Genomic DNA, 20,434 nt, shown 5'->3' on the forward strand with positions numbered 1-20,434 from the left:
CCGACGAGGAAAGCTTGGCAAACATAAGCCGCATCAAGGCGAAGCACGAATACGCCTATGCGGCGTATGTGCGATGCGGGACGTTGTTTGGAGAACGCATCGAACAGCTCTCGGCACAGATGACGAGTCTTATGCGTCAGCCCACCGCTCCGTCGAGGCCGGCGGGGCATAGAGTTCCTCCGTGTGAGGTGGAGACATTTGATGGCGACAGCCTAGCATGGCCCACATTCCGCGATTTGTTCGCCGCCATTTATATCGCCAACCCGTACTTGTCACAAGTGGAGAAGCTCTATCACCTGAACACCAAGACGCGAGGGGAAGCGAGAACCATCGTGGCTAAGTCCCCCCTGACGAATGAGGGTTTCCAGGCCGCGTGGGAGAACCTCACCGCACGGTACGAAACAGCCGTCTGCTGGTCATGACTCAAGCCAGACAACTCCTTCAGATTCCCGCGGTGGCACAAGAGTCGGGCAAATCCTTGCGAGAGCTGCAGACCGCGTTTCAAGGGTGTCTTACCGCACTTGAGCGTTCGGGTGTTAGTACTGAGAATTGGGATGTCCTACTTATCGCCATCTGCACTAGTAAATTGCCGAAGGCCACAATCCTCCTGTGGGAGCAATCAGTGCCCAATAAGACTGTCGTCTCAACGTGGTCCGATTTGAACCAATTTCTTACCGATCGGTATCGTGTCCTGGATGCCACCGAAGAACATAAGTCGGCCCCAAGTGTCCAAGCCATCCCCATTGGTCCCCGCAAATCCTCTGCAACGATGAAAGTCCAAGCGTTTCCAGCGAAAGCTCAGCTCAAATCGGCGTCTTGCAAGCTGTGCCATCGGGAAAATCACCCCAATACGGCTCTGCCCTAGTTTCCTTGATATGCCTGTTCAGAGGCGGCTGGAAACCATTAGACAGCAGGGACTTTGTCTGAACTGTTTTGCCCGCGGTCATCAAGTGAAGGGCTGCTCCAGTGCGCATAATTGCCATACCTGCAAGGAGCGTCATCATACGCTGTTGCATCCTAGTGATGTGTCCGTGCCCTCGCCATCCGCTGCGCAAGTCCCACCATCCAGCGCCACAGAGCGCCCGTCCGCGAGCGACCAGCTCACAAATGCTCAAAGTTATTTTGCATCTACCCCAGGCAGAGGCCTTTTAGGCACTGCGATTGTCACTCTGCACCATCGTGGTGTGGATCATCATATTCGGGCGTTGATCGACTCGGGAGCCGATTCAACTTTTCTCTCCGAACGTGTCTTCAGCATGGTCCAGCCCCCTTCTACCCAGTAGACGCCGCGGTTACTGGCATGGGCCAGAGTGATGGAGGCTGCGCCGACAAGGTGTGTCTGCTAATGCTGTCTCCCCCGTGTGACAGATTGAACAAGATTGAGGTCTCCGCCCTGGTCGTATCCAAATTGTCAGGGGCCATTCCAACAGCTCCATTCCTTAATACGGTTCCGACGCAGTGCCTCGATCGCCCCCTGGCTGACCCGTACTACAACAAGCCCGCGCCTATTGACATGATCATCGGTGTAGACCTGTTTCCCCACATCCTCGGAGAACGGATCAAAAAGGATATTGGTGATTTTGTCGGGCTAGAAACCATCTTTGGATGGGTTCTGTGTGGGGCTATCGCTCCTGACCCTCCGGTGTCTAGATCCGTTTTCGCGGCACAGACGCGAGTTAGTCCCGAAGCAAAGCTTGATGTGCTCCTCACCAAGTTTTGGGAGGTGGAAGACCTTCCCGCAAAGCCGGAAAAGGAGGATGACGCATTCTGCGAGCGGAACTTCCAGGAGACCACCCAAAGGGGAAAGGACGGCCGATATGTTGTGTCCCTACCGTTCAAAGGTCCGAATAGCGTTGACTTGGGCCACTCAAGACCGATCGCGCTGGCTCAATTCCTGCGGAATGAAGCACGCCTTCTCAAGGATCCGGTTCTAAAAACGCAGTACGATGCCATTATTCAAGAGTACGAGGAATTGGGTCATATGATTCGGGTGACGCCGCCTCAAGATGGGAAAAACTTCTATCTCCCCCATCATGCGGTGTTTAAGCCCGATAGCACCACCACTAAGGTACGCGTGGTATTTAACGCGTCGAGCCCCTCCACACAAGGCGTCAGCCTCAACGATGTCTTGCACACCGGTCCTACTCTTCAGGCCGACCTCACGCTTCAGGTACTGAAATGGCGGTTCTTTCAATTCGTTTTCAATGCCGACATAACGCAGATGTATCGACAAATCCGAGTCGATCCCAGGCATACCCCCTTTCAGCGGATCCTCTACCGAGACGCTGCGGCAATATCCAGGATTACGAGTTACAAACTGTCACGTTTGGGGTTAACTGCGCGCCATTCTTGGCGATCCGAGTCCTTTTACAACTGGCACAAGACGTGCAAGCGATGTATCCTCAGGCGAGCGAAATCCTTCGGAACTACATGTATGTTGATGATGTCCTTGCCGGCGCTCACACTGAAGCCGACGCCCGTCTCGCCATACGAGAGCTTCAAGCGACCCTCCAATCTGCGGGCTTCCCGCTTCGGAAGTGGACTTCCAATAAGAAGGAAGTACTTCAAGCCATTCCGAGAGAGCACCTGCTGCGAGAGGACTTTCTCGAGCTGGAAGACGCGAGCACTGCAAAAACCTTGGGCATCCGCTGGCAAGCTGCCGAAGACGTCTTCTTCTTCACCGTAGCGGACCCCCCTTGAAGGAGTCGATCACCAAGAGGCAGGTTCTGTCCCATATCGCTAAACTCTTTGACCCCGCTGGTTGGCTAGCCCCATTTGTCATCCGAGCGAAGATATTCATGCAACAAATCTGGCTTACCGAACTGGGCTGGGACGATGTTCTGCCGCCTCTCCTGCTGCAGCAATGGCACGAATTCCTGCAGGATTACCCAGGCCTCAGTCGACTCCGCATTCCCCGTTGGCTAAACACCAGCGATAAGCTCTCGTGGGAGCTTCATGGCTTCTGTGACGCGTCACAGAAAACGTATGGAGCAGCCCTATATGTGCGGGTTCGGTGCGGCGATCAAGTAGCCGTCCATTTATTAACGGCTAAGACCCGTGTAGCTCCAGTCAAAACAGTCTCACTGCCTCGGCTGGAGTTGTGCGGAGCGGTTTTACTAGCCGATCTCTGGGCGTCGATCGTTCCTGAACTCCCAATCCCACCTGCAACCTCCCAGTTTTGGACCGACTCTACCATCGTGTTGGCTTGGCTCAATAAACCCCCGTGCAGTTGGTCCACCTTTGTGGCCAATCGGGTATCCAGCATCTCCAAAAGCACCAGTGGCCAAAGCTGGTCACATGTGCGCTCCGAGGACAACCCCGCTGATCTGGCGAGCCGTGGGGTCTCCGCGGCCGAGTTATCGGCCAGCAGACTCTGGTGGCATGGGCCGGACTGGCTCCAGCGAGCCCCCGAGTATTGGCCAACTCCCCATAACGAACTCCCAGACACCCAGCTGGAGCAACGAGTCCAGTGCCACACCACCGCGACCACCCTACTCGAGGACGTCAGCGAACGTTTCTCGGATTATGGTAGGGCATTACGAGTCATCGCGTACATCCTACGCTTCGCCACCAAAAGGATTTCGACGCCTTCCACGGTTCACCTCACCAATGACGAACTTCTCTCCGCCGAGCGCGCCTTGATTCGGACCTCTCAGCGTCGGGAATACCTCGCGGAGATACGGGCCCTGGGGGAAGGGCGACCCCTGCCATCATCCAGCACGCTACTCAATCTGAATCCATTTCTCGATCAGCATGGGTTACTCCGCGCCTGCGGACGACTCCGGGCCGCCGAGTCCCTCCGATATGATGAACGTCACCCTATTCTCCTCCCCTATAGTACTCATTTCACTCGCCTGCTTGTCGAATTCGCCCACCGCATCACGTTGCATGGCGGCAATCAACTGATGGTGCGGTATCTGCGCACCAAATTCTGGATCCCACGGATCAAGAACATGGTGAAGTCCCACCTCAAGGGGTGCAAAGTCTGCATCGTGCATCGTCGACGACTACAGACCCAGATGATGGGTGATCTCCCTCGAGAACGGATCACGTACTCCAGGCCCTTCACCCACACGGGCATTGATTTCGCAGGGCCGTTCGAGATCAAAAATTACACCGGGCGTGCGTGTCTCATAACTAAGGGTTATGTCTGCGTCTTCGTGTGTTTCAGCACGAAGGCAATCCATCTCGAGGCGACCTCCGACCTCACCACTGAAAGATTTCTTGCAGCCTTCTCTCGGTTTGTCGCACGGAGACAATGCCCCCAGCGCATCTACTCCGACAATGGCAAAACCTTCGTAGGGGCCTCAAAGGCGCTCGAACAAGATTTCCTGAACGCCACCAAGCTTGATATAATGAAGGCATTTCCCCAGCACATTTTATCCTGGCAGTTCATTCCGCCAAGCGCGCCCCATATGGGAGGACTGTGGGAAGCAGGGGTCAAAAGTTTTAAGACCCTGTTTTACAAGTCTTCGTCCACTGTCAAATACACCTTCGAGGAACTTTCCACTCTCCTGTGTAGGATCGAAGCGTGCCTAAACTCCAGGCCAATCTCTCCCATGAGCGAGGATCCAGAGGACTGCTGGCCCTAAGCCCGGGGCATTTCCTGATTGGAGGACCGCTCTTATCCATTGCGGAACCGGAAATTCTGGTCGAGCCTATGTCACTGATCAACCGATGGCAGCGACTGAAGGCAATCCAGCAGGCTTTCTGCCGCCGCTGGAAGAGTGAGTACCTCAAGGAGCTTCACAAACGGAACAAGTGGAAGTCACCGACTCGCAGCATCCAGACCGGCGACCTCGTGATCGTGTCCGAAGATCATCTCCCCTCCAACGAGTGGCGCTTAGGGCGAATTGAGCGCACTCTGCCCGGGGCTGACGGGCTCGTCCGAGTGGCTGATGTCACCACCGCGCGTGGTCTATCCGAAGACCCGTGGCGAAGCTTATTCTGTTGCAAGACAGCAGGAGTCCTGAGCCTAAAACCGTATCGTGACTCCCAATCCCTCTATGTTCCCTCCGAATGTCCTCGTCTCCGTGCATGTTGTTCGTTCCCGCGCATAGACTAATCCACTCCCCCTACGTAATTTCTTTCGTTACAGTTCGTTCAGCTCCCCCCTTCATAGCGACATGGCCCCCACACGTCTGCCGCACCACCGCAGCAAACGAGCTGCTCCGCAGGGCACGAACGTGTACCGATGCCGGGTCTGTCGGGGGTTCATGCACTCCGGCAGTGTCAGCGCTTCCTGAACCTCCGAGGAGAAAAGCGGCTCCGGGCGGTGCTGATCAACAAGTATTGTCCCAATTGCTTGGCACACGAGCATTCATCCGACGCGTGCCGGACTCGCCATGGTTGCCGACGATGCGGGCAAAGGCACCACACCCTGCTCCACATGGCCGACCAAACGCCGAGACCACGTGCCTCCGCCCGGCGGCGCAGCCAATCACCCCCCTCCGGGCGTGCTGCACCCCCGCTACAACCCTGTTCCCGATCATCGTCCGACCGCTCCGCTTCCCCAGAAGGCGCACCCGAAATCTCTTTATCCTCCCTGCTCCACGCCAGGACGACGACTGTCCTGCCAACCGCAGTCCTCCGGTTGGGCAATGGCTCGAAATCCTTCGAGACCCGCGTCCTTCTCGATGCGTGTGCGGCTGAGAGCCGCATCAATCGCTCCTTTGCCCGGTCCCTGGGGTTAGCTGTGACCAAGGTCGGGGTCGACCAAGCCTGTACGGCCGTCCTCGAGTCGAGGTCCGACGAGACGTTCCGACGGAACGTTATATTCCGGGTCGAAGAGGACTTGCTCATCCGCACTCCCATCCGGGAAGTGGCGGCGCCGGTTCGGGAGAAATTCGCCACCCTGATCCTGGCCGACCCCTATTTCTATCGGCCGGCGTCGGTGTCCGTGGTACTCGGGCAGACCTCTATCCGGAGGTCATCCAACCAGGCTGTGTGCCCGGTCATAGCGGTACTCCGCAGCCCAGAGCACCGTGTTCGGATGGGTCGTCTCCGGCTCCTGTGGGATCTAGGCGCTCCAGAACGTTGCCGTCCCCCGTCCGTTATATGTCCAGGGTGGCAATTGCAACATGTTGCAAGGGGGCGGTATGTTCACGCCACCGGGTGAACAGCAGTGAGCGGCGAAGAGCAGTGAAGAGTGAGGAGGGTTTTTTGATCCTCGGCATCTACGGTCACACCAGGAGGGGTGACTGGGTTTTTTCCAATGGGCATCGCCATTATTCCAAATCGAGATTTTCACCCGAACACCCGTTCTCTTGCATTTTTTACGATTTGTTAATCACTTTCAACCCGAACCATCTCCGTGTGTGCCGGTTTACCTGTGAATATTATATAAATAATAAAACCTACGTTTATTTAACCGAAGTTTTTCGTGCGTTTTAATTCACCACTCGCTCACCACAAACTGAAGAAATTGGCACCCGCCAACTCCTTGTATTTCATTTGGATCCTTCCGCCCCCCACGAACATATTCATTTAAAATTGAGTGGTCTAGGTATTTTTTTTTCCAAACAATTCACATTATTTAGAAGGTCATCTCTTATTTAGAATTTACAACATTTTTTGGGGAATGGATCTTTTTGTCTTGCTTTGTCCATAAAAACAGTGACGGATCTAAAAAATAGATTTTGGGTAGTGAAATCGTTCATTTCAGGGGGGAAATTGTTCTTTATTTCGATGGATTTTTAAAAGAGGAATTTTCTCTCATTTTCTACCCTGTAAATCCGACATTTTTGAATAAATTTTTGAAATCCAAAATGTTTCTAAGCTAACCTTAGCTTATTTTATTGAACTTTATCCAGCGATACCAAGGAAAAGAACAAAAGTTTTCTTTTTTATAGCAAAAATTTAAATAATTATGTTTTGTTTTCATAAATCTATATATATAGAGATGCTTATACTTGCTGTCGATTGTCACATTTAACTTAAAGGTTAAGGTTAATCTTTCAGAATTTACTATATATATTATTCTATTATTTCATATGTCATCATAAAGAAAGAAGAAAGAATATGTATAGAACACAGCAAATTTCATCTGTTCTCCCCCTCCCTCTAGTTGGTCGCTTTCGTTTGAGCTCGAGTTGTGTATGCATAAATCGCTGCTGATAGCAAAATTAGTTGAAACCCCACCAGCGCCGCTTACCCCTCGCCAGTCGTCAAACCGCATTTGTTTTCATTCATAAAGAAAAATCTTGTTTATTGGCTGGCTACCAGAGTTGGTCTATATTTATATTGTTAGCTTTGCTTGGGCGGTTTTTCTTGGATGCTTTTCACCGGTGAAGGGGCTATTGCCATTACGAGGCTTTTGGCTGGCTGTGGCTCCAGTTTAATTGTTATTGTTTACTACAACTTTTGGGAGAAGTAGGACGAGGAGGAGGAGGAATAGGAGGTGGTACATACATAGTAACCTCCACAAAACAAGTCAAGTTGAGAAAGAGAGACCAAGAAATGCAATCAAGTTTGGGTGGGTCTGCTATACATTGCTTTCATTCGATATTTTTAGACTGGCTAACAAGCGTCTTCAATAGCCGTGATCGTCTAGTGGTTAGGACCCCATGTCGTGGCCGTGGTAACCCAGGTTCGAATCCTGCTCCATTATAAGGAGGCATTGTCACGGAGATGAATTTTTTTTTTAAATTGTATTTTTTATAGAAATTTACATTTTCTTTACAATGGATGTGATCCAATCCCAATGAGGAAAAGGCTATATCAATGAAATCAAATTTTAAATATAGAATAGATTTAAATTATTTCATTTACGGAATTTTCGTTTTCAAAATAATTTGATATGTTTAATTTATTTATTTACGATGTTAGATAAATTATTAATACTACACCTAAAGAAAACGTACTTCTACAAATTTTCAGTGTTTTTAAATTGCCGCTTTGTACCGTTTAGATTTTTTCTAAAATTCCATACATTAAAAAGAAGTTTTTTACTTTAACCAAAAAAAAATTGTATGTTTTTGACCTAATTTTCGCTCAGATTCTTAGCAGCAGTAAATACATTTTTTTGGATCCTTCAAAGACATACTTACCTTGTCTTTTTCTCAAAAGTTACTTTTGAAAATTTTTATATTATATAGTTGAAGTATTCTTTTTGTGGTTAAAATTTAACAAATTTCATTTCACTTTAAAATTTTTTATACTTTTCTTTCAAAAAACGTTCTCAAAAATCATGCAAAGTTTCAATTCAAATTTCAAAAACATTAAAGAATCCAAATTTTTCATATTTGTTAACTATGTATATAAACTTTAAGATATATCCCTAAATAAAACATTTACAAATTCCAGGTTTTAATTATTTTTAGCATTATTAGTTTAAGCGCATCAAAAAAATTTCAATATCTTTCTCTTTTAACTCTAATTGTAAGACCGATATCTATATTTTATAAAATACGGAGTAATACGGACGATTCTTAAAATAATTTGAAATATTAATTGAGGTTAAAAAATTTCATATTTTTAACTCTAACTTAAAATTTTAAAATATTCAAAAAACCATAAATTTTTTTAATTTTTTAAATTATAAACACTCCGAAAATATTTAGAATTTCTATAAATATTCCTTCTGTATCTTTCTGCATCTTTAAAATGAGTACTACTAATTGAAGTTCCTCCTATATCTTTTAAAAACATTTCGTAATGATGGTGAAATTACATCCCATTTAATACGGTTTTTAAAAACATATGTATATTTTGAGTTATTATAAAATTTTATATATTTATATACTTAATAATAAGAGCAGTATAGACATTCTTAACATGCAATAACATTCAATGATTTCTTTTTAAGAAATCTTTTTATGTTGCATAAGTAAAATAAGATAAGATTATTATTCTGTCATTGATTCAAGCACTAACCATAGAACACATAGATGGGACAAACTCATGATTTTTTGATTGCAAACGCTAGCCTAGTCATGGAACCCCAGAGAACTTCGGGAAAACCCGAACGCTCTCACTCTCAATGAGAGCGTAAAATGGGGAGAGGGCAAAGCAGCTACGAAAAAATTTCAGTCTAGCACAGACTACCGAACGACGAAGGCAGGCCTACGTCGCTTGTGATTTCGTTCTGTCTATGTATGTGTACACTCGTCGGTACATGCTCAGGCTTCGTAGTGTGTGTGTGACGTCACACACACATTTTTTGTTTTATTTTTTATTTTGTTCCTTTTTGATTTTTTTTTTATTTATTTTCATTTTGTTTTTTTTCCTTTTGTTTATTTTTATTTTTTTATTTTTATATAAATAAAAAAAATAGACAAAAAAAACTTCGTTAACGATAATCGAGTTGGGATTCGAACCAGCGACATTCCTATTGCCAAGCAAACACTCTATCAGCACAGCCACCGAGATACATACGTAGCTGATGCCAATATTTCTTGATATTCTTTCGACAGGGGCATATCCTATTCGCATTGCCGCTGTTTTGTCGAAAATGAAAAATTTTGGTCGAGCGAGCTATTGAAATGCGATGTTGTACAACTTCACGTCACACACACACTACGAAGCCTGAGCATGTACCGACGAGTGTACACATACATAGACAGAACGAAATCACAAGCGACGTAGGCCTGCCTTCGTCGTTCGGTAGTCTGTGCTAGACTGAAATTTTTTCGTAGCTGCTTTGCCCTCTCCCCATTTTACGCTCTCATTGAGAGTGAGAGCGTTCGGGTTTTCCCGAAGTTCTCTGGGGTTCCATGACTAGGCTAGCGTTTGCAATCAAAAAATCATGAGTTTGTCCCATCTATGTGTTCTATGGTTAGTGATTCAAGTCTTTCTTTATGAACTAATCACCCCCTTGAAACCTGCTCCCGCTCGAACCCACCACAAATTGTGGTATTCCCAATCCCTTTATATTGCCAAAACACCTTTGGGTCTTAAATTGGTTTGTGGTTTCTCATTAGGCCCTTCGTTTTGGCAGATCCGGCTGTGGCTGGCATTGACTTGAATTTTAATTTAATTGTAAGCAATTGACAGAAATACACAAAATCCACTTCGAAATCTCTGGCGAAACGATATTAAGACGCCAGCAGCTGGTGTTGACATAAAAATGCAATAAAAATAAGGACGTTATTCTTAAAATTGATAAACGAATATGGAATACCTTACAAGGACAGCTTAATATATTGATTCCAATCTTAAAGAAAAAAAAATGGTTACGAAAAGTCAATGAAAACCCAAGGTGAGGATTAAGTAACGTTTCTATGTAGTTTCTTAGGTCTTATAGTTTAAGATTCCTTCTCAAGAGCAATCTCTAGATCTGCGATAAGCCATCAGTATCCATCTGTTTTGCCAAGTATTGCAGGGTGCTCCTTAAGAAAAATCACTCAAAATCAATTGAATGTGGGCAGCCGTGTACCCATCAAGGCAATATCAAGGTGGCAATCGCAGCGACAATGCGCTTTGTTATCAAGCAGTTGCTTATTGGATTTTCCAGTGAAAAGCTATTGACAATATATGGCCATCATTTGATGGATTTAGAGGGTTGTTTAGGGGGAGCATGAGGCGTGGCGCTTCTTAAGAAATGTTACAAGAATTTATTGTTCAACATATTCACAAGTTAGTGGATTCACTTGAAATACTTTTCAAATACTTACATTTGCACTGATGAGTGTGACATAATGTGACATATCGTAAATTTTGTTTAGATAAGTTTGTAATAAATTATTACTTGAACAAAGCAGCTAAAACAATTAAATAAATCCATTATTGTTGTTTATTTCTATATTTTCTTTGTTGAATTTGAACTCCGAAAGATAGAGAATTAAATTTCCCGTCGAATTATATATATATATTTTCAGAAATCGGAAATAGTTAGAAATATTAGACTTTTTATATGCAAGCTTTGCCGTTCTTTTTTCGCTTCATTTAGTTGGTAATGTAATTCCCAACTAGTTTTAGCGTTGAAGATGTGGTATGGCCATTACAATTGTGGATTCTTTAGCGAAGTTTGCTGATGATAGAACTTGGTGGTTCTTGAAATAGCTATACAGACAACCTGCTCACCTTTTGTGCTGCCTATGATTTAAAATCTTACAAATAAACCAGTAAGATTGACCTGAAGCCCCGCTCAAACAAATTTTTTGATTAACTTCAATAAGGTCAAAATCTAGACAAATAAAAAAAAAAAAAAAATAAATAAATAAATATGATAATCTGACGCTATATGTACAACTGATTGAAACAATTTTGACATAAGAATGGATACATTTGTTAATTTTTCTATAACATTGAAAATTATAATGTACATATATTGTGACACAGTAATTTTCTTTGTAAATATCTAGAAACTTAGAAAAAAAAGTGTTAAAATTTTAAAAACAAAATCAAACTTTTTAAGACATTTTGATTACCAAAATGCACTTTCTAGAAAAATATCTGATGCTTGAAGTATATAAGTACATGAATATGTTCCAATCAGGTGAATTTGTAGGTTCTGCATTTCTTTAAATTTAAATCGAATCGACTGCAATTAATGTTGGGTAAAGAAAATAGCAAAACTTGATGTTTTGAGAAACTAAAACTCATCGAAAGCTAAAGCAACTTAAGAGGCAATGTGTCAAATAATATGTTGCATACTTCTGGGGATTTAAACCTTTTTGGTGAACAGGTTGTTAGTATCTGTTCTTTATGCCTAATTAAACTCTTGTTACAGCCGAAGGCCTTAGCAGCTATGGCTGTCATCCCTGTAGCTATAGATTTGTCGATAAGCTAACATTGTACAAATAAATAAATAAACTCTTAAGTAAAAAAAAATTGAAAAAAAAACACAGTTTTGCCTTTAGGCAATGTCATTACCTTTTGATTAGCATTGAAAAACTCCAGTGACGTAAACATTTACATAAATATTGATTAAAATTCTGATATGCTTAAGGGAAATCCGACTTACTGGCGGCACTTATTACGCTCTAAATTTTCCCAAAAGACCGACACACAATTTATGTATATCCGGTGAACCATCTTACTGAAATTTAACAGAAATTCACAAATAAAACGCCCACGTACAACTGAGACAATCGTATTATACACAATATACACAACAATACAACATAATAGCCATTTCCATGTCGTTGCATTGAAAATAAAGTAGAAAAATATACAAATATTAACCCTAAAAGCGTTGCTCGCATGTTGCTGTCTATCCGTGTGTCCGTCCGTCTGTCTGTCCGTCTGTCTGTCTGTCTGTGTATAGGTCCCAGTCCTGGAACTGGGCCTGGTTCAGTGTCCGTGTCCTAGTGCGTATGTGTGCAATCGTCTGTATTTATGCATTTACATATATTCGTTTAAATGTATGCATATTGAATGGATAAAAGGGATTTTGCTATTATTTTGTGTTGGCCAGCCTGAGTTGGGGGATGATGTGGAAGATGAGGAAGAAAAACTGGTGTAAAGTCTCCCACATACATTCACACTTAATGGTATCTGTCTGGAGGCCGTGAGTCATTTTTTTTTCTTTTTTGAAAGCCAACGCGCCAGAATCTCAGTGTTCACTTTTAGCCATTGTTATACATTTTTGTTTAACACTCAATGAATTCATTATATGGTTTATAAATCGATCTAGGTCGCCATTCACATGGCCATTTAGTCTGACAATTGTTTGAAATGGCTAAGCGGAATAGTCACTTGTCAGAGTTTATTCCAAAGGCGATCCTCTGCGAGAGACATTTATCTGTCAGACATTTTAATGCCTGATGATGTCATTTAGTTGACTTTGGCATACTTTTAACCATTTTTTATAATACATTCTATTTATATTCAATTAAAGCACATAATCTTATCTACTGACAGGATGCTTAATGTTTACATTTCTTTGACATGATTTTCGATATGACTGTTCGAAATATTTTACCAAAAGAACTAAAATGCTAGAAGGACTAATGAGATTTAAAGCCCGAGAATACATAAATTATAATTAGGTAATAAATGTACTATCCTGTAACAATCCAAAAACTAAGTTAGAAAAAAAATATAAGTTAGATCACTTTCCAGTGGAGTTGTGATTTCACTTATTTTTCTCTATTTTTATTATAACTTTTTGCAAATATTGGCAAAATTATAATCCAGATTGAATTATTATTTAACTCAAATACTCAAATACTCAAAAAATATACTAAACGAGAATTTGATCAAATTAAGGTTCATTAGAAAATTTTCCGGTACATTGTTATTTTTTGTCTCGATTGAAAAGATAATTAATAAAATCGATTCAAATTTACCAAAAAAATTCGAAAAATTAAGAGATTTGAGGAATTCAATAGTGTCATTAAAAAAGATAATCTTTAACATGCTAAGGAAAATATAAGGCATTAGTTATTAACAAGAATTATTCTTTTTTTATGTTAATAATTGTGTTTTAGTTTAAAATATTTATGTTATAGCTAGCACAAGATTTTTAAAACCCAAAACATTGTTTTACCTGCAATCTTTTGTCAATGTTTACAAATTGATTGAAAAGTCGAAAAACTTTTGCAACTAGCATAAAAATTTTATATCATTTGACATTGTATTTGTAATCGAAATTAAAAACTATGTGACACTGCTGTTAATTAACTTATAAATATGACTCGGAAAAGAAAATCCACTTAAAGTTTTACTTAATTTAAAATGGTCAGATTATAATTGCGTCTAGGGCAGCTTGGTTAATTTGTTTACTATAACTATCTTAAATTATTCTTTTCTAACATATATTCTAAAAATTTGAGTACCGCCATGTACATAATTAAGATGTAGGCGCCCAACAGCACACAATTTGAAATAATATGGTCACCTTAATCCGCTGCCATTTGAATTTGAAACAGCTTTAAACGGTTTATTTAAATATCAATCCCATTGCAGTTAAAATCTATTATATGTCAATTTATTTCATTTTATTGTTAAGTTGTGCTACAAAATATTAATGATTTTCAATTTGCTTTGTTTTTTGCATTATTTTTTTTTCAGAGTATTTTGGGGGCGCGCCCGCACTCACCGGAAATACTAAATTGCACTCAAATTTATTAGCACGGAGAATGAGTGGCGTGGTGTTTGAACAATTATGCTCAATTTACAGATTCTACATTTGTTTAATTTAATTCGTGGCCTAATTCTGCTTAGTTCCGAATTGTGTAAGCTTACGCAAGATTAACCGAATAATAAAATGCACTAACTGACAGTGTTTTGTTGCTAAAATGACAACGTGACTATCTTCAGGGTCGCCGTTAACTGAATAATTTAAAACTAAAATAAAAACAACTATTAGCACGTAAAAACATGTAGGAGAAATGACTTTTGGTGGCCAGCTACTTGGTCTTTTTGCTCTCTGTCGTTACTGGGGCAACTGGCAGCCGTTCCACAGCCTGCTTATACAGCTGATTAAGGCCAAAGGTCGCACGCACATTGTCACTGGAGAAGAAGAACTTCTGCAGTTTGCCCTTCGCATCCACGCAAGGACGGATCGTCGTCCGACTTCCTTGCCCTGTTGGAAGAGAATCACAGTGGGCAATTGGCGTGAGAAGCTGCTATCGTTAATGCCATATTTTTGTGCAACATCCGGATGGCGTCCAAAATCGATTTTTCCGAACTTCAGATGGTCCGTGTTGTATTCCGCCGAATGCTCAGCAAATATGGGCGCAAAGTTCACACAGGTGGGATTCCAAACGGTATAGAAACATATTAGCCAACTGGTGCGCTTGTCACGAACCAATTCCTCCTCAAATACTTGAGAGGTACGGAAATAGGTAATGTGTTCGGGTCCCTTGTATGACGGCTCCGGCAATATCAGACCCACCAGAACACACACCAAAAGAAAGCCAAGACCATAGCGAAAATCAGCATAGGCCCATAATATCATATTGGCCACTTTTGTGTAGAGGAACGATGACGACAGATAGTTAATCATGGTGACGCTGCCGGTTTTGCGGGAACGTATCATCACAACGATTAGCAAGAAGAGAATCTCGGCCTCGCGGCTATCCAGATCGCATGTGTCCTCTTCCTCTCCGTTATCATGGCAAAAAATGCGAGTACAAACGAAGGTAGTCTTCTTGGATATCAGATATGAGATGGCCAATAATATATGTATTCACCCAGTAGTAGGGCTTGGCAAGTATTGCCAATTGCTTCTGCCACGTCATTGCAACGACCCCAAATCGAGTATGATGTTAAAAATTTTGACTTTAATTAACAATTTCCCGTATCTTGACTTTTTACTTTATTTTTAGTTTTCTTTTTAACAGGGTGTCGCTAATTTTTTTGTTCTAATTAGAGATGAGCCATAAAACAGTGATTTTGTAAGAAATATATCGATATATATCGATATATCACAGTCACGGTTTTTGACTGTTGTGAATAATTTTATAATTACTTTGACTGAGAAATAATAAAAAATGTAATATAAATACTGTAAACACCTAATTATTGAGTAAAAATGATAAAGATTAGTTTGTATTGTTCGGATTTAATCTTTGGCTTTTGCGCAGATGCAACTTGCTCGTTGCGTCGCCGGAAGAGAAGAGACGCTGTCTCTCACCTATCGATGACTTATCGCTAACAATCGATACTTAGTACTAACAATCGATACTTATTACTAACAATCGATACTTATTACTAACAATCGATATATGCATGAGCATTTAACAGACTTTAAATAATTGGAATCTTACAACTCGGCCGTCCTGACGAGGAATCGACCTCGATTCCAATTGTTAACAACGAAGGGGGGTAAATAAGAATCTTAAGTGGCTGGTGTCGCCTTTGTTTGGCTATCAGAAGTGCAATCTTGATCAGGGGCAACCCATAGCTTTAATTTGGAGGCTTCTAGGACCCCATCATATGGTAGTTGGGTGATTTGGGAGCCCTCTACATCCCGGATAACATATCGGTCATTCGGAAGTTTTTTATGAACCATATACGGACCACGATACCGCCTGATAAGCTTTTTGTTCGTGCCTGCCCCCTCCTCAAAACTAACGTCAGGGAGGTGATGCTTAGAATAATATTCCGAATTATATTCTTGGGACTTAACAATGTTACGGAAGGCTAATCTCCGGACGTCTACCTCTGAGGCATCGACCTCCTCCGTTCTCTCACCCAACCGTTCGGTTAGTTCATCTACTACCACACCTCGTTGTTCAACACCGAATAGAAGTACGGAAGCGGCAAATTTGGTTGTGGAGTGGACGGAGTTATTCAATGCAAACTCTATGTTCGGCAGTTGTTGGTCCCAATCTGCGTGATCCACAGGTTCCGTCAGTTTACCCAACATGGGGCCCAACACACGGTTAACCCGCTCGACTTGGCCGTTGGCCCGGGGTGAGGCAGTGGCATTCAACCCATGAATTATATTATTGGCCTTCAGAAATTCTTCAAACTCGGAGGAAGTAAAGCAGGTACCTCGATCGCTGATGATTCGGCGGGGTCTACTGTAATTTACGAAATACTGAGATTCTAATGTCTGGCATACTTCACGTGAATTAGTCGTGGCGGCAGGGTACAGCTTCACAAATTTGGTGAAAGCGTCAATGACAACCAGAAGATACTTTTTCTTAGAACGTATGGACGGAAGGGGGCTCAAATGGTCAATATGGACGGTATCAAACGGAAGGGGCACTTTCGGAATACTATGTAGCGTGACACGGTGGTCCGAAGCGGACGCGGAGTAGTAGATACACTTGAGGCAATTTTTAATGTAATTGTTAACATAAGACTTCATACACGGGAACCAGTAATGCTTCTTGATCTGTGCACAACATTTCTCCGTGGCCATATGGCCAAGCTTCTCGTGCACTACTCGTATGACATGATTTATCATTTCGGAAGGGACATAAAGTTGGGGTACACTCGTCGAGGGCAGGCGGTACACTACTCCATCTCGCAGTTCGAAATCCGCTATCTCATATTTCACTAACTCATCTCGGAGTTTGACAATCTCAGGGTCCCGGTTCTGGGTTAACTGCAGTTGGAAGTCAAGGTTTATATCGTCAACGTATGCGGCAGTTTCTATTCTACTTAGAGCATCAGCATGGGGCATACCAACCCCCGAGCGGTATACAATCGTGTAGTTATAGTTTTCCAACAGCAGGGCCCAGCGAGCAATCTTGGCGGAATGTCCACCATTTCTCAGTGTCAGCTCAAGGGAATTACAATCGGTCACGATTTTGAACGGGATGAACTTAAGGTATGTCTCAAAACGTTTTAAGGAATATACTATAGCTAACGTCTCTAGCTCATAACTGTGTAGTTTCGATTCAGCGGCGGAGGCCATCTTAGAGAAGTAGGACACTGGGTGTAATTTACCGTCTGTTTCTTTCTGGAGGAGCACTGCTCCGAAACCAATTGAACTAGCATCGCAGTGTAACTCTGTTTCAGACTTCGGGTTGTAAATAGATAACACGGGGGATTCGATCAATTTCAACTTCAGTGTTCGGAAAGCTTCAAGGCATTCATCGGAGAAGACATAAGGGGTATCTTTTCTTAACAATCGGGACACCGGACACGCAATCTTAGCGAAACCTGATACAAATCGGCGGAAGTATGAGAATAGGCCTAGGCAACGCTCTAATTCCTTGCTATCCCTTGGGATGGGCAAATCCCGTATCGCCTGAATATGAGCTGGTTTAGGCGTGATACCGGCGGAATTGGCTAAGTAGCCCAAGTACTCTAGTTCCCTATACGCAAAACGGCATTTCGTCAGCTTCAGGCATAGCCCGTTCACTCTTAACACATACAATATTTCCTTCAGAATCTCAAGGTGGGTTTCAAAGTCATGCGACGCGACTAGAATGTCGTCCATATATATCACCAGTTGACCTCGGTTTATAAATTCCTTAAGGACAAAATAAACGAATCTAGCGAATACGGAAGGGCCATTACAAAGTCCAAAGGGCATGCGTACATATTCAAACTGGCCATCAGGGGTTATAAAGGCAGTATATTTGATTGAGTCTGGGTGCATTTTCACATGGTGGAAACCGTTCTTCAAGTCCAAGATAGTGAAGAATGATTTGCCACCCAGATGTTCAATGCAATCATCTAACAGAGGAATCGGACTCGACTCGATGATCTCGAACTGTAATTTTGTTCAACGGGCGGTAATCTACACACTTTCTTAGGGTGTTGTCCTTTTTGCGTACAGGGACAATCGCGGCAGCGTAAGGGGAACTACTGTGGCGAATAATGCCAGCTTTCAAGAGATCGTCACAAATCTCACGCACCTCGATGCGTTCGTGGTGCGACAGACGGCGGGGCGGCAGAAAATCGGAGTTTGGCTAGTCAATTCTATTTTCATCTCGTAGTTCATGGGCTTGATTAAATCTGGATCAACTTGTACATACGAAGTGGAAATAATAGACTTAAGGGCTGCGGTTTGCTCTTCCCGTAACGCGGGCTCTATATCAAAGTCTAATTCACTGACAGCAGGGAGCTCAATGGCATTTATCGCCATAAGTGCATCGTTCAATGTTTCCGAAGGTACAGCAGAAGTTTTCGGAAGGGGAGAATCAGACAACAATTCGGCAGATACAATCTCATTCCTATCATACGGCAGTATCACTCTCTCTTCCATAAATATGTCAAAGGACTTCAGAACAGCAGTAAGTTTTGGATTTATACATTCAGTCGGTTTATTCATGAGTATCAACGATTCTTTTCATATTTCAGTTCTTTCAATTTACAGAGTCTAATATTAATTTTATACAGAAGATCTCTACCTATAATCATCGGCAGTTCGGTTGCTTGGTTCGTCAGGACTTCAAACGTATGCATTTGGACTGCCCGAATCAAGGAGAAAAAACATATCCATAAATCTCCTATCTTGCACTTCATCACAAACAAAAGCAACACTCACCAGTTGTAAATGGTCTAGTCGATCTCCCGCTTCATCAGCGGCGGCGGCAGCAGTGATATTGGTGGCATTTCCAATTCGAGACGGGCAGTTTTTGTGGCTGTGGCCCACTATGCCACACTTGAAACATGAATTCGGAGGTCTCATTGGTTTCGGGCATTGACTCTTGTAATGCCCCCATCTTGAGCAATTGAAGCATCTGGTCTCACTCGTGACGGTGCCTGACGATTTGTTTCCAGGCGCCACGGCAGTTGTTGTTGGCTGCGCCTTCACACTATTGCTTTGTCTGGAGGCAGCGGCCTGCATACGGAGGCGCTCGTAGCGTTCCAGTAGGGGCTTCAGTTCAGCCATTGTCCGAGCTGAGTACAGCATGCCGACTCGAGTAGAGTTGTCCCGCAATCCATCAATGATCAGGTCGACCAGCTCGTTCTCCGGAATCGGAGCATTCATGGCAATCTCCTGCATCTCGATTGCGAATCTTAAACATCCCTCGCCTGCCTTGATGCGCCGGCCACGCAGAGCGTGGTACACTTCCTCGATGCTACACGAGCGTCCAAATTCACGCAAGAGGATTGCCTTCAATTCTTCGTAGCTGTGCACCCATACCGTGCGCAGCAGCACCGCCGCCGTACCTTCCAGCATACGACGGCATGCGACCAACCGTAGGCGGTCGTTCAACTGCAGAATTTCAAATGCGTCTTCCAGATCGTTCAGCCATTTCTTCACATCGTATGCGGTATTCGCTGAAAATCGAGCCACCATGCTCTCAATGACACTCACGTCACTGACTTGCTGCCTCGGTGCTTGGGATTCGTCAATCCCCTGCTGCAGTTTGAGGATTTGATGCTGTAGCTGTAGCCACTCATGTTGTTTCTGCAGCGTCACCAGTTGCTCATCCAGGCTGGGGGAGGCGGAAGTGGCCGGTGTGATGGCGGCCGCGGCAGTCGATATGGAGGGCTCTAAAGCGGGCATCTCTTCCCACGGGTCAGCGTCGGGACCAGTGGCGGGGGCGGCGAGCGAGGCCGCAGCCCGCATGGCAGACATATAGTCGACGGGTACAGCAGTGGCAGCGGGTGCAGCGGCGGCAGCGGTGGTGGCAGCGGGTACAGCAGTGTCAGCGGGTGCAGCGGCGGCAGCGGTGGTGGGTACAGCAGTGGCAGCGGGTACAGCAGTGGCAGCGGGTGCAGAGGCGGCGGCGGGTGCATCGGTGGTGGGTACAGCAGTGGCAGCGGGTGTTGCGGCGGCAGCGGTGGTGGGTACAGCGGTGGCAGCGGGTATAGCACTGGCAGCGGGTATAGCAGTGGCAGCGGGTACAGAGGCGGCAGCGGCGGCGGGTACAGCAGTGGCAGGTGCGGCGGCAGCGGTTACAGCGGGGGCGAATATAGCCGCAGCGGGGCCGGCAGGGGCGAGTATGGCGACAGTTGGCACAGCAGGGGCGAGTATGGCGGCAGTTGGCCCAGCAGGGGCAAGCATGTCAGCAGTTGGCCCAGCAGGGGCAAGCATGTCAGCAGTTGGCCCAGCATGGGCGAGTATGGCAGCAGTTGGCCCATCAGCGCCGGGCCCGGCAGGGGCGAGTATGTCAGCGGTTGGCCCAGCAGC

At 44.4% G+C, this 20,434-nt stretch overlaps 1 protein-coding gene across 1 annotated transcript; it reads right to left on the reverse strand.

Annotated features, from left to right (window-relative positions):
* Nucleotides 1–13,937: 13,937 nt before the first annotated feature.
* On the reverse strand, nt 13,938–15,178 carry LOC26528753 (thioredoxin-related transmembrane protein 2 homolog). Its single transcript, XM_047013338.1, is given in 3 exon segments — nt 13,938–14,447; nt 14,450–15,070; nt 15,072–15,178. Coding segments are annotated over 3 exon segments (831 nt in total). The 5' UTR covers nt 15,129–15,178; the 3' UTR covers nt 13,938–14,294.
* Nucleotides 15,179–20,434: the final 5,256 nt, after the last annotated feature.

Source organism: Drosophila willistoni, unplaced genomic scaffold, assembly GCF_018902025.1.
Source record: "Drosophila willistoni isolate 14030-0811.24 unplaced genomic scaffold, UCI_dwil_1.1 Seg752, whole genome shotgun sequence".
NCBI classification, from domain to species: domain Eukaryota; kingdom Metazoa; phylum Arthropoda; class Insecta; order Diptera; family Drosophilidae; genus Drosophila; species Drosophila willistoni.